The 14,120-nt window shown below is 44.9% G+C and overlaps 1 protein-coding gene across 1 annotated transcript in view; it reads left to right on the forward strand.

Annotated features, from left to right (window-relative positions):
- The window catches only part of LOC124034322 (adhesion G protein-coupled receptor A2-like), an 81,796-nt gene that overhangs the window by 34,994 nt on the left and 32,682 nt on the right, over positions 1-14,120 (forward strand). Inside the window, 1 exon segment of the mRNA XM_046347352.1 lies at positions 3,609-3,680. Within this exon segment, the coding sequence (XP_046203308.1) occupies positions 3,609-3,680 (72 nt within the window).

Genomic DNA, 14,120 nt, shown 5'->3' on the forward strand with positions numbered 1-14,120 from the left:
CCCCCATGCTGACCTGCAGCCCTGGTTTTACACACAGCTGATATAGATTCTATTACTGGCTCTGATCTCTGATAAGCCACTGGTCTGAAAGGGCTAAATTAATGAGGAGGCTAATGCAGCGCTGCTGTACCTTAGAGGGCGTCTGGATTGAGTTAGTGCACTTTTCATATTGTGCACCATAGAGCTGCAATTGTATTTGGAGGCAGACTAACTCAATGTGCCGTCTGTCATTGGGGCAGTCAGTGTGGAGACGCAGCAGGCCATTCAAACAACACAGGCCACTCTATCAATTTGAGGGTGAGCAGTAGTGTTCCCCTCCTTCTCTTCACTTCAGTGATGAATGCTGTATGTGATCCATGCTTTTTCAATTAAGCTCAGACTTCGCTCATCTCCAGTGCTTCTGAAAATACACCAATGTTCTATACTGCCTTTGTGTACTCTGATGTAGGAGTTTAGGTTTCTCATATCCCTTGCTTGTTCTCTCTTCCGGTCGCTCCTGTCTTCCACCTGCTCATGGACAGTGCTCTGCTCTGTGCTCTCCTCCTGACCCCTGACCTCTGTCAGCCGCATCCTGAATAAACAGCTAATTGGCTGGTTTCCTGTTTAGCCTGTTGGGAGGGAGCATCCAGCCTATTTCAGGCTGTTTACAGAGCTCTGTCTCACCTTCACTCTTTCTCAGAGTCCTACTCTGTATTGTTTGTGTTGCTCAGGTGAAAGAGCAATGTATTCTCTGCTACAGACATCAGAGATACATGGGTGTACTAGAATAGGAAAATTACATGCTTAATGTCCTGAATCGCCAGACCTTTTGTTTTCCTGGAAATGAACATCTTGTGTTTCCAGACACTGGGTTCACTGAACTTTACTTTATCATGTTTGTGTATTTACTGAAGTGAGCTTTCCAGTTCTTCTGTGCAACGTAGAAAATAGGTTTCATTATCTTCTGTTCAAATGGATGCGCTTGAGACTAATAGTTTTAGATTCTGAGCTGATTGTCTAACTTTTCTCTCTCACACAACACACTTACTGTACACAATCACGCAAAAAGAGCAGGTTGATGTTTATCATGAGTCTTGTCATGGAGGGAGAACTGAGTGATTTCCCCTTAAATAGGCCAGCTGCAAAGTCAAAATTGGCTATATTGTACAAATCAAAACAAATCAAAGTGTTTTTGTCACGTACGCCGAATACAACAGGTGTAGACCTTACAGTGAAATGTTTACTCACAGGCCCTAAGCAACAGTGCAATTGTTAAGTAAAAAATAGGTATTAGGTGAACAATAGATCAGTAAAGAAATAAAAACAACAGTAAAAAGACTGAATAAAAACAGTAGCGAGGCTGTATACAATATGTACATGTAGGTATGGTTAAAGTAACTATGCATATATGATGAACAGAGAGTAGCATTAGCGTTAAAGAGGGGTTGGCGGGCGGTGGGTGGCGGGACACAATGCAGGTAGTCCGGGTAGGCAATGTGTGGGGGCACCAGTTAGTTGGGCTAATTGAGGTAGTATGTACATGAATGTATAGTTAAAGTGTCTATGCATATGTCATAAACAGAGAGTAGCAGCAGTGTAAAACAGGGGTTGGGGGCGACGACACAATGCAAATAGTCCGGGTTAGCCATTTGATTACCTGTTCAGGAGTCTTATGGCTTGGGGGTAAAAGCTGTTGAGAAGCCTTTTGGTCCTAGACTTGGCGCTCCGGTACCACTTGCCATGCAGTAGTAGAAATATTGATTGCAAAAATGTAATTTAAGGTTAGGGTTAGGCCTTATGGTTAGCACTGTGGTTAGGGTTAGGCCTTATGGTTAGCACTGTGGTTAGGGTTAGGCCTTATGGTTAGCACTGTGGTTAGGGTTAGGTGTACAATCTGATTTTATGACTTTGTGGCTGTGCCCACAAGTGACCGCTCTGCAGAGCAGCTTTCAGAACAAGATTCATTATGAAAAAAGCTAACCTGCGCAAAAAGATGAACATGAACACACACACTGTCTGTGTTGAATTAAATGGCTTGTTGTTTTGCCAGACCTTACTTTCTCCTCTGCTATCTGTATTGAATTATTCAGGCAGTTCCGGATCTTCTGTAGCTTTCATCTCAGGCCTGCATCAAGTTATATGAGAGATACTGTGTCTAACTGACGCATGAGACCTTAGGACTGGGAGTCACAGGTTCAAGTTCAGTTTACGCCCTAGGACGACCACAATACACAAGAGTCTGCATTTTCTGCTCATTGTTATTTGCATATGGATTTGAATATAATTTGGTTCAGCAAAAAAAGGAAGGGAAAACAGTATATAGTTTAAGTAGACGGATAGATAGCTCTAGACACTTTGCAGGTATATGTCTACCAAATATATACTTCATTTCTTACAGTGCTGATTTAGTGACTAATGACCAATGTATTCATTATCAACCCCTTAGCTGGAAATGTGACCAGTTGCTGCTGCTCATTACATCTGCTCATTAAGTGAACTAAAAGGTGAGGAGGTGAAGGCTGAGGGTTGTATTTGTATTAATGTGGCAAGAAAGGCTGTTCACAGTCAGCTCCCTCTTTTAAAGACACACGCACACCCGTGCACCGCTCGGTTCTGTTCCTCAGCTTCGATTAAAAACACACTTCATCTCACAAACAGCCCATTAAGTGCCCCGGGGAACGGGGAGAAGGCGGCGTGAGGCTGGGGGGCGTGTTAATGATGGGGGCTGTCGCCTGAGCCGGGCCCCTGCTGTACCCTGCTACCCCACTGAGGGGCCAGGATCACAAAGACATGGTGTTGCAGACACACAGCCAACCTGACAGGACCCACGACACAGGGGTTTGTAGGGTAGTAGGGGTACAGGCTTCAGGACCAGGGACTGTGTCTCCTGAGCAGGTTATACCGATAGGGAATGTCACAGTGGACCCTGTGAAGGCCTGGCTGTGTCTGGGGCTAGGCTGGCAGGCTCTGTTGTGGTGTAGCCTCTCTGTCCTTCTGAGCAGGTCCGTATGGGCTGGCTGATCACTGTACATTCAGTTTCCTATGATGCCCCTTGAGACAAAGCAGATCTGCTCTGCTCAGTGCAGGATGGTTCTAGAAAGCCCCTCACACTCTTGCCTGATAAGGGCCCTATAAGCCTAATGATTTGCCAATAGGGAAAAGGGTAATTGTCATGACGAGCACAGACTTCCCTTTGATGTGAACGCCGTTGGCTTTTGATGTAAAAATGTATCCAGGATGATTATCACAAGCTTCCTTCCCCCCCCAAACCCCAATCCCAATCTCTGTCTCCTATTTAGTCCTTAGGATGAATTGGAAACAGCTTTGTGTAATGCCTCTGGCCAGGGTGGTCACGTGTGACTGCTGCTCATGCAGTGTATTTATCCTCTCATGGAGATTCTGACCCTCTTGGAGGAGTCATACTTTTCTCTGAAAGCCATTTTCTGGGCAACTGAGTTGTTGGTCGTCTCTTTCTCTGACATTGCCCTTTCTCCTTTCATATTCTATATGGGTCTGACTAATACAACTCAGGTAGGCTAAGTATGAGATGAACGTGTGTCTTTGTGATTTTTAATGTTTTGTTGAAGCACAATACTAATGATATCTTGGTTTGCTCCTTTTTTTAACAGAATTTTGAGCAACAATCGCATCAGGGTTCTGAGAAATGGATCCTTTGTTGGACTCTATGCCCTGGAGAAACTGTGAGTAACGCTTGTGATTTTCACTCCATCTGAATGAGTCTGTCCTGGGTTCTCACTCGTTAGGTTTAACATGGGCAGGTTTAACACCAACAGGTTGGGTGCTTGTGGCCCATATGGCCTTGTGCTGCGGAGCCCACAGTCCCACAGAGACAGGGTATCAGGGAGATCTGTGCTTCTCGCAGCTCTGCTATCCAGTGGGCTGGCTTCCAGCAGGGAGGATGAAACACTCAGTGTGGTTATCACAGAGTTATGTGGAAGAGATCACATAATTACCCCACCATTCGTCATTATCAGAGAAGCCCTGCTCTACAGGACAAGATAAGAGGTTTCCATGGGAGGAGGGAGGCTGTTGGCGCTGCCTGCACTGCCTGTAGCTCAGATTGAGGCAGGCAGCTGGCTGGCTGGAAGGCTCTACCCTGTGGATGTAGGGTCCCACTGCCTAGCTGGTCCACTGGCTGTTTCTTATTGTTTCTTATAGTTTAGATGACATTTGAGTCCTCTGAGGATTTCATCAGTGGCACAAACTGTCCCTGCTGTTGTAAACATAAGAACACAAATATAAATGCTGAGTGATACTGAGGAAGGGAGTTTTACGTTGCGTCAACAAAAGGATAGTCTACAGTGGTCTTCTAGTGTTGTACTGTCCAATATGGAATGGGGCCAACTCTTGCCTGTGTATGTCTAGGAGGCAGCAGTTTTTATTTGAGTGGGGGGGGGGTGCTTAAGCAATATTAGTTCCACATGCGTCTCTGAGCTGCCACCAATGAAGTTAACAAGCTTTACCGAAATGTTGGAAGATGGACAACTATGGTAATTTGCTGAAGTTGTTATCTTGTTAGTACCTACCTATTGGAGCTCAACACAGACATGACAGGTCTGAAAAAAGAGCAAAATCTGTTGAAACTGCTTGACCCTCTTTTATGTGAGCTAAACCGGACAAGACCACTCTTGTGGGACAGTGTTCTTACCTTCTTCTTACTCTCTCTACTAAGCAAAGTTAGAGCCTCATCTATTCAGTCTTAGTTTGATCATCATTATGACCAGTATTGTTAGATAGGGTGTAGCTGAGATTTGATTAGTGGTATGGGGCTTTGGCAAACTAGGGGCTTGGGCAGAATTGTTTGTTTGATGTAAAATGAGATGGTATTACTTGTTTTTGCAAGTGCAGATAAGGCCCCCCAGAATGCCATGGGGTTTGTGGGTGGGTAACCTGAGCTTGGCCACTAGCAGGCTCTTGTACCTGGGACAGTGGTAAAACTAGTAGGGGGTAGGGGTGGAGCAGGCTTGCAGTGCTAAAACCATGACCTAGTGAGAGGGACACAGAACAAGAACCTCCCGCACACAATCACGCACACACACACACACACACACACACACACACACACACACACACACACACACACACACACACACACACACACACACACACACACACACACACACACACACACACACACACACACACACACACACACACACACACACACACACACACACACACACACACACACACACATAGAGGACATGTTGTAAATCACACAGGACTCGTTTCACTCCTCTGCTCAGACCTCAGACCTCCACCAGCCCTCTGACACACTGCACTGGAGGTCTGCTCACTCATCTTGTGCTCCACACTCTGTAATTGAGCATTTCACGACTTACAATAAAAAATGAGCTCATGGGAAAACAACTATTTTCATATTAAAATATACCAACTTGATATAATAAAAATCAAACTGGGCAAAGATGGATAGATGTGAAGTAAAAAAACACAACTGCAAGATTAATTTAGCTTTTTTGTCCACCTACTGTGTTGCTCCCCCTGCGAGTTGCTATGTTGTGTTGTTTTGTCTCTAGCTTGGTCACCGTTCAGGTCTGAGCACAGAAGGCCGGTTCTGAGAACATTCTCATTATTTCCAGTGCAGTTACTAGGAGTTTTTGCAGGCCGGTTCTGAGAACATTTTACAATGAAATATTCATGTTCTGAGAATGGAAATGATAGGTTATTTGAAAGTAATGTTCTGAGAATGGAAATGATAGGTTATTTGAAAGTAATGTTCTGAGAATGGAAATGATAGGTTATTTGAAAGTAATGTTCTGAGAATGGAAATGATAGGTTATTTCTGAGAATGGAAATGATAGGTTATTTGAAAGTAACGAAATAACGTTCACAGAACATGTTTCAATAAGACTCTTCAATGCTGTTAAGCTCAACTGTTCTGAACTCCAAGCACAGACAGGACACATGGAGATTCCTTTGCTTAGGCATTAACCATGCAAACACATTTCTTATTTATTGTGTCACTGAGATTCAAACCTATGATCTTATGTTCTCTATCCATGTAATGAGTCCACTGCGCCACCAGGATACAGCTAAGCATGCAGTTTTTTTGGAACTCATACAAAGCTGTTCATTTTAGTCTATTCAACCGGACCCCATCTAAATGGAAACAAGCACTCATTAAAATCAGGTGTAGCCAATTAGTGGGTGTGGTTAACACACCTTAACATACTTAACAGATAGAGGATAGTTTCGTTGTTAATTCTAAGAATGGAATGGATCTGTTTAAAAAAAAAAACTTTCTTAAAATGTTCTTTGAACGGTACTAATGTTTTCTTGTGTTTCTATTGAAAGTTCTCTTAATGTTCTGAGAAAATGACTTTAAATTGAACCATGACTAAACCTGCAAAAAACGTTATGTTGAAGTACTGAAATTCCAACAGAAGAACGTTGTTTCTTAACATTCTCTGAACAATTTGAGAACATGACTTTATATAGAACCATGAAGAAACCTGTAGAAAATGTTATGCTGAAGTACTGAAGTTCCCACCGTAGAAACATAACAGCTAAGATTTGTATGTATGCTGGGTATCCTACACCATTCCCAGAACATTGTGGGAAGGTTGTATGAAAAATAACCATAGGATAACCACGCTCTCACCAATCTCTAAGAAACATATGGTTCTCAGAATTGTATGTGCTAGCTAGGAGCCCACAAGGGCCCGGCTGAACACACACCAGGGAATAACACCACAGCAACCCCTCCCCAAAGTCAGGAGGGCAACCAGACAGTCAACTGCACCCACACTTTCAGTGGATCTCAGTCTCAACTTCAATGTCTGTCTGTGTGTGTGTCCTATCCCAAACCCCTCCATGCATAATTGTAAGAAGTAGATGTCTAAACAGAAATTATGTCCCTCTCAGCCTACTCAGCCATGTTTGAAACAGTAGTCCAAGCAGAGGCAGAGCTGAGTATAATCAGAGCTTTGCTGTTATAAGTATAAAAGCACAGCTACAGGACAGGAACCCCTTCCTCCAACCAGAGCAGAGCAGGCCACACTGTGGATTCCTCCACACAGTTAGCCCTTTCATTGGGCTAAACCTCCTCAAAGCCGCTGTTGACTTCGTAAACTGTCATGCCACCCAAGAACAGAGAGCAATTTAGCTATGTTTGTTTTGCCCTCATATAAGGACATCTTCAGCGTTCCAATGTACGACACTTAGCGTTCTAGTATACCCTCACACACACATTCTCACACACCTTTCCTGTTACCTCCACCTCCTCGCAGCACACCCTCTCTGATGGGAGCTGACGCAGGCCCTAACGAGGCTGGTCCACTAAGGTCCCCACACTAACGAGCAGGGACCTTTATGAGTTGTGGACAGATCCCAGTGGCCTGTCCTGCACTGATTTGAGGCGAGGTAATGAGAATAATGAGCAGAGAGGGGGTCTGGCTCCTGTCCAACCGGGCCCCACTGCACCATGGGACACAGGACAGCCAGGGCATAAGGGTCCCTCATTACCAGGCTGCTCACCCTACAGGGAGAGATGGAGCACAGAAGTGGAGAGTGAGAACAGAGGGGAGAGATAGAGTGGATAGGTGAAGGAGCAGGAGCACTGTGGTGGACAGGTAAGGAAGAGCTAAGTTAGCTGCATGGGATTGGGAACGCCAAGCAGGATGGGGCCAGCTCACACACTTGAAAGTTGTCCAAAAATACTCACTTTTGGATGTGATTCTTCCGGAACCTATACATTTCCTTCATAGCTATTTATAGCTATTCTAACCATGGTTCAAATCAAATCCGATTTTATTGGTCACATACACATGGTTAGCAGATGTTAATGCGAGTGTAGCGAAATGCTTGTGCTTCTAGTTCCGACCGTGTAGTAATATCTAACATGTAATCTAACAATTTCACAACAACTACCTTATACACACAAGTGTAAAGGAATGAATATGAATATGTACATATAAATATATGGATGGTTTGTGTGTAAGACATGTTTGGTTTGCAGTTGGCCTTTTTTTACCTCCTTTTCCCTTCACTTCCTGCCTAGTTAAAGCCACTTCAGCTAAGAACAGGAAATACACACTGTTTGTGATGTATATAGAAGGCTAAAAATGAGGGAACGTTTGCCTTGAAACTCCTGGTCATCATAAGTCAGGAAAGGCATGGGAATTTGCAGATGTGGAGAGGGAGAGTTTAGCAGAGGGTTAAAGTCCTTGATAACATTGAAATAAGTCTACCGCGTCTCTGAAATACTGTGTCCTATTCATTCATATTTACCCTGATAAAATCAGTTATGTAAAGTAGAGACGGGAGCTTCTCAAGTTGTTCTTGAGCTCTGCTAAAACAGACCTTGAAATCGTCTCTGCCATTCTGAGAAGTTAGGGTTAGGAACTAGGCCAACTTAAACAATTTTACCACACGATGCAGGGGAGGAGACGAGATGGCTAAAGATGGTATGAAGACTGTTGGGGAAAGAGAATGAGTGCACCAGCAGTTTCCCTTATATACTGAACAAAAATATAAACCCAACATGTTAAGTGTTTGTCCCATGTTTCATAAGCTGAAATAAAAGATCCCAGAAATGTTCCTGATGCACAAAAAGGTTATTTTCCTCAAATGTTGTGCACAAATGTGTTTACATCCCTGTTAGTAAGCATTTCTCATTGGCCAAGACAATCCATCCACCTGACAGGTGTGGCATATCAAGAAGCTGATTAAACAGCATGATCATTACTCAGGTGCACCTTGTCCCGGGGACAATAAAAGGCCACTCTAAAATGTGCAGTTATGTTACACAACACATTGCCACCGACTTCTCAAGTTTTGATGGAGCATGTAATTGGCAAGAATGTCCACCAGAGCTGTTGCCAGATACTGAATGTTAATGTCTCTACCATAAGCCACCTCCAATATTGTTTTTAGAGAGTTTGGGCAGTAATCCCAACCAGCCTCACAACCACAGACCATGTGTATGGTGTTGTGTGGGCGAGTGGTTTGCTAATGTCAATGTTGTGAACAGAGTGCCCCATGGTGGCAGTGGGGTTATGGTATGGGCAGGCATAAGCTACGGACAACAAACACAACTGCATTTTATCGATGGCAATTTGAATGCACAGAGATACCATGACGAGGTCCTGAGGCCCATTGTTGTGCCATTCATCCTCGCCATAACATCATGCATGATAATGCACAACCCCATGTCGCAAGGATCTCTACACAATTCGTGGAAGCTGAAAATGGCCCAGTTCTTCCGTGGCCTGCATACTCACCAGACATGTTACCCATTGACTATGTTTAGGATGCCCTGGATCAACGTGTACGACAGCGTGTTCCAATTCCCGGTTTTGTCCAGAAACTCCGCACAGCTATTGAAGAGGAGTGGGACAGCACAATCAGGGACAGGTCACAATCAACAGCCTGATCAACTCTATTCTTAGGAGATGTGTTGCGCTGCATGAGGCAAATGGTGGACACACCAGATACTGACTGGTTTTCTGATCCACATCCCTACCTTTTGTTTAAGGAAGCTCTGAACAACAGATGCATATCTGTATTCCAAGTCATGTGAAATCCATAGATTAGGGCCTAATGAATTTATTTCAATTGACTAATTTCCTTATATGAACTGTAACTCAGTAAAATCTTAGAAATGGTTTCATGTGGCATTTATATTTTTGTTCAGTATATAATGTTGTTTTCTTTGGTGGGGGAGGTGAACATTATTTCCACAGGGGCTAAGCAAATGACCTTGATGAGGGGGAGCAGTACAGAGGTGGGCTCTGCTTTGCTATGTAAATCTGTCTAAACCCTGTCTAAACCCCTCTGGACACAACAGAGCAGAGTCCATATCCAGGTTGCAGGAACGCTCTAATTTAATCTGTCCTCCCAAAAACAACCGGAACTCCTGGCTGGAGCAGCTAGGGATGGCTGGACATGGGACTCTCATTTCGCACAATCCAAACAAATGAGCGTTTGTCTTGTACTTTCTCCTGCATACGGTTTTGAATGGCCCCTGTGAGGCAACGGTCACTTAATGAGTGTGTGTGACATGAGGGGTCGAGTGAGGAAGGGGTTAAGCGTGCTAGAGAGTGGAAACAGAAGGGGGGGGGGGCTGTTGGAGTTGATAGACTCCAGATGTGTCTGGGAGATAAACTGAAGGAACGGGGGAGTGTTTGTATTGCAAGCTTAACCTAATCGTGGCTCTAGGCGTTTATTGAAACGGCGAGCAAGCCCTCTCATAAGCTCATTACTAAACAGAATTCCTTATATACCAGTGGTTCTTGAATGCACATGCAGCAAACCTGACACGATTTCAATGGCTTTTTCCTTCACAAGTTCTTGAGGTTTCTCCCTGTTCCCTTCCCCCCACTTCCATTCTCACTCCTTTTCTGCTTTCCTCTTTGCATCTACCGGACGGTCCCACCCCCCCGTTCTCTCACTACTCCTCTCTTCGCTGTAGTCCGCCCACTGGATGCATATTCACACATCGCCCATGATTCCCCTCCTTTTCATTGATATTTTGTATGAACAGCATTGTTTGCCAGTTCGCTGGTAGAGTTGGCCCACTCCCAACCCTGAATGGAGTATTTCCAAACTACTGTATGCAAGCTCGTTGGAAGAGAGATAGAGGAGGTGGCCTTTTGCTGGCTCTGTTTTTGTCTGCTTTTTAAATAAGTTTATGGATTTACTACACTTTCATTATCTTTTTATGGGGGGGGGCTTCTGTTCATTTACTGCTGAAAACTATTGAATATGAGCTGTCTGGTTTTTAGGATGAATATCTCCATACTGTTATGATAGTTCTACATAGAGGGACAGCTGTTCACGAACAAACAGCTAAATAAACATGAATGGGCTCTACATTGGTGACGTAAAGTGAATTGTGGTCAATTCCTGAGTCTTTTCTGGTTGAAGTTGGGTATAACAGTGTTGCTACCAGGACCTCATGCATACTAATTGCAATCAAAAGAACAGCCAAGGTGGACATCACCTCCTTTTTGTCATCTAGCCCTGTTCCTGCCAGAACTCAGAGTTGGAGACAGTAAGTCCATGGTTCCGGAGTTGTCCTTGGCAGAATGATCTCCAGTACCCCTAACAGCAGACTGTGGAAACATATAATCAACCTAGGAAATGTTACACTTCAAATAAAAGTATAACATGGCTATTTCAGTCCTTTCATCCTTTCCCCAACTAGCGTGCAGTTGGTACCACAGTTTAAATTAGTGCCAGTCTTGGCCAGAGCTGTGGCCATTTTCCTTCAAGACAGTTCACTCTAGAGCTCTGTGGCATGACATGGTTGAAATTACCCAGTGTTGGAAGAGGATCCTTCTTAGTTGCACCCAACATCAGATGTGCCCATATGTTCCTTCAGGTGAAGCGCTATTTACCATGAGGATTTTAAATCACCTGGATGTTTTTTAATGGTATTTCTAACTGAGGGTTGTGTGTGTGGCCTATTTTAACTGAATTTTCCAGAGTAATGATTGGCTTGTTTCTAATTGATCATTATTATTAGGTGATTATTGCTATGAAAGAATAGGCTGCATGCAGTGGTTAACAACTGTAGCTCTGTAATGGAGAATCAACCGACAGGGCTAAAGCAAGTGGTTTCCAGATGCACACCGACTAACGTAGATTAGAGATACAATCTGAGGGGAACCAAGAAAAAAATGTAAGAAAATAATCTGTGGAAGGGGCAGGAAAGCAGGAAATTAGTAGAAAAACAAGACCTCAGCAGATCCTGGTTTCCTGTTTTGGGGGGAAGGCAGGAGTAGGTTTTGGGGGCTGTGTTACAGAGCCCCCATTGTGAGCAAGTGTGTTGAGGAGTGGGGGGGGGGGGTATCGGGGGCTGTTTCACAGGGCCGATTCTACTCAATGCCGAATCCCTCAACCCCCCCATCCCCACCTGCCCCTCCCTACAGGGGAAAAGCAGCTCGTAAAAAAAGAGAAACTGTAAAAATAAACGAGCAAGGGCCTCTATTCTGGAGACACCAACGAGACAGGAAATGACACGCAGCACAAAAATGGTCTCCACTGACCTCTGGTGCCAGTTAACCATTCAGTCCATTTCTCTTTTTTCTCGGTCTCACTCTGCACACCCAAACAAACGCTTGTTTCATACCGTGGTTTTTGATTGTGTGAACTGTGTTGTGCATCGCAGCTAGGTACAGTATAGAACATGGGAAATGGAATGTCCTTTCTCTCTACTTATCAAAAACCCTATCCCTAATCGAGTGAAACAGGAAATTCTTGATTCCAGTCTGGCGGTAATAAGAGGCCGTTCCCTGGCTTCAGTCCTTCTCCCAGCATTCCCCAGGGCTATGGTCTGAACAATGTCAATGGACCACTCCATCCCCTGCCACTGTGGGCCTGATAATGGAGCACTCCATCCCCTGCCACTGTGGGTCTGATAATGGAGCACTCCATCCCCTGCCACTGTGGGTCTGATAATGGAGCACTCCATCCCCTGCCACTGTGGGCCTGATAATGGAGCACTCCATCCCCTGCCACTGTGGGCCTGATAATGGAGCACTCCATCCCCTGCCACTGTGGGTCTGATAATGGAGCACTCCATCCCCTGCCACTGTGGGCCTGATAATGGAGCACTCCATCCCCTGCCACTGTGGGTCTGATAATGGAGCACTCCATCCCCTGCCACTGTGGGCCTGATAATGGAGCACTCCATCCCCTGCCACTGTGGGCCTGATAATGGAGCACTCCATCCCCTGCGTGCCTGATAATGGAGCACTCCATCCCCTGCCACTGTGGGCCTGATAATGGAGCACTCCCTCCCCTGCCACTGTGGGCCTGATAATGGAGCACTCCACAGTCCGGAGCGCTGTACAGCAGTCGACTTAATTATAACCCTCTTGCTGCCCTGCGAGCATGTCGCTCCTCTCTCCCCCTCTCATCTCCCCTCCTCTCCTTTCCTGCCTGGGCCCCAGGTGCTTGTGCCCCGTCCCGTCCCAGACAGGAATGACTCTTCAGAGCAGCAATAGATGTTCCCCATTGATCGGGAGTAGGCTTGGAGAAAAAAATATAGTCTTTCATGGCAGATCCTGGTGTCAGGCCCAGCTGAAGAACACAATGGCTCTTTTTAGACTGGCAGTGGGTTGGATGCTGTCAGGGCCCAATCATATGGGCCGCATGTGGTACAGGGGATAAAGCACTGGGCTCAGAGGGATGTTGGTTACAAATCAATTCGTAGGAGCAGTTATTTATTTTGAACAGTAAAAAAAACGTGTTGATGCTGTCTGGCCAAGGTACTGCTGCCATACGTCATTTAGAAGTGAGGCTTGTGAATATCACATCAGAAGTTAGATTTTCCATTCATTTCAAATATGTTTGTGCTGTAACTATAAGGGATGGTAAGTGGGAGTGGGTGATAGTGGATAAGAGTCTATATAAGGGAGGGAATTTACTACAGAATGTATTGTTTTTGTGGTTGAGATGCCAATGATGAGAACATACCCACCATAACATGTCAGATTCATAGAGGACATAAGGCTGCAATTCCATGCCATTATGTTTCAAGGTGAAATAAAGTACCTTGAGGATATGCATTTGAAATTCCTTCAGGCGTTGTGTATGCTGCTCCTCTTCTCTGTTGACAGCTGCTGTCATCAGTGTGAGGGCCAGTGAGTTGTGAAGTCGTAGCCTGGGAGAGTGCTGCCTCAGAGGGCAGAGGGGAGTCATTGCCTGGGTGCGTGGCCTGCATGGGGCTGCATGGAGCTGGGGCTGCTGCCTCTGTTGACTGGTGCTCTCCTCCACATTCCCCAGCTCAGTGATAAGAGAGTGTATCGGAGTGCCCAACTGTTGATATTCATAGGCCTAAGCACACATTGCTCTGCCCCTTTCCGGAGATGTGAATGAAAGGGCAGATTGTGGAGAGTACAGATATGTGGGTGCATATGGAACTTGATTTTATCTCAAGACTTTTGTTGACATATTGGGCATCAGATTCATCTTCAGGGAGGGGACCTGTGCTGAGGCTTAAAGGAAAACTCCACCCAAAAACTGTCTGTTGGTATTTGTTTCATTAGTCCATTCTTAACATAGTCCCAAAATGTTTTGCATGTCAGTAATCAAGTATTCAAAATATATAACTTTCAAAATACATAAATACGCGATGAGGCATTTTGCATCAT

The sequence above is a fragment of the Oncorhynchus gorbuscha genome, linkage group LG04, assembly GCF_021184085.1.
Source record: "Oncorhynchus gorbuscha isolate QuinsamMale2020 ecotype Even-year linkage group LG04, OgorEven_v1.0, whole genome shotgun sequence".
Classification (NCBI taxonomy): Eukaryota; Metazoa; Chordata; class Actinopteri; order Salmoniformes; family Salmonidae; genus Oncorhynchus; species Oncorhynchus gorbuscha.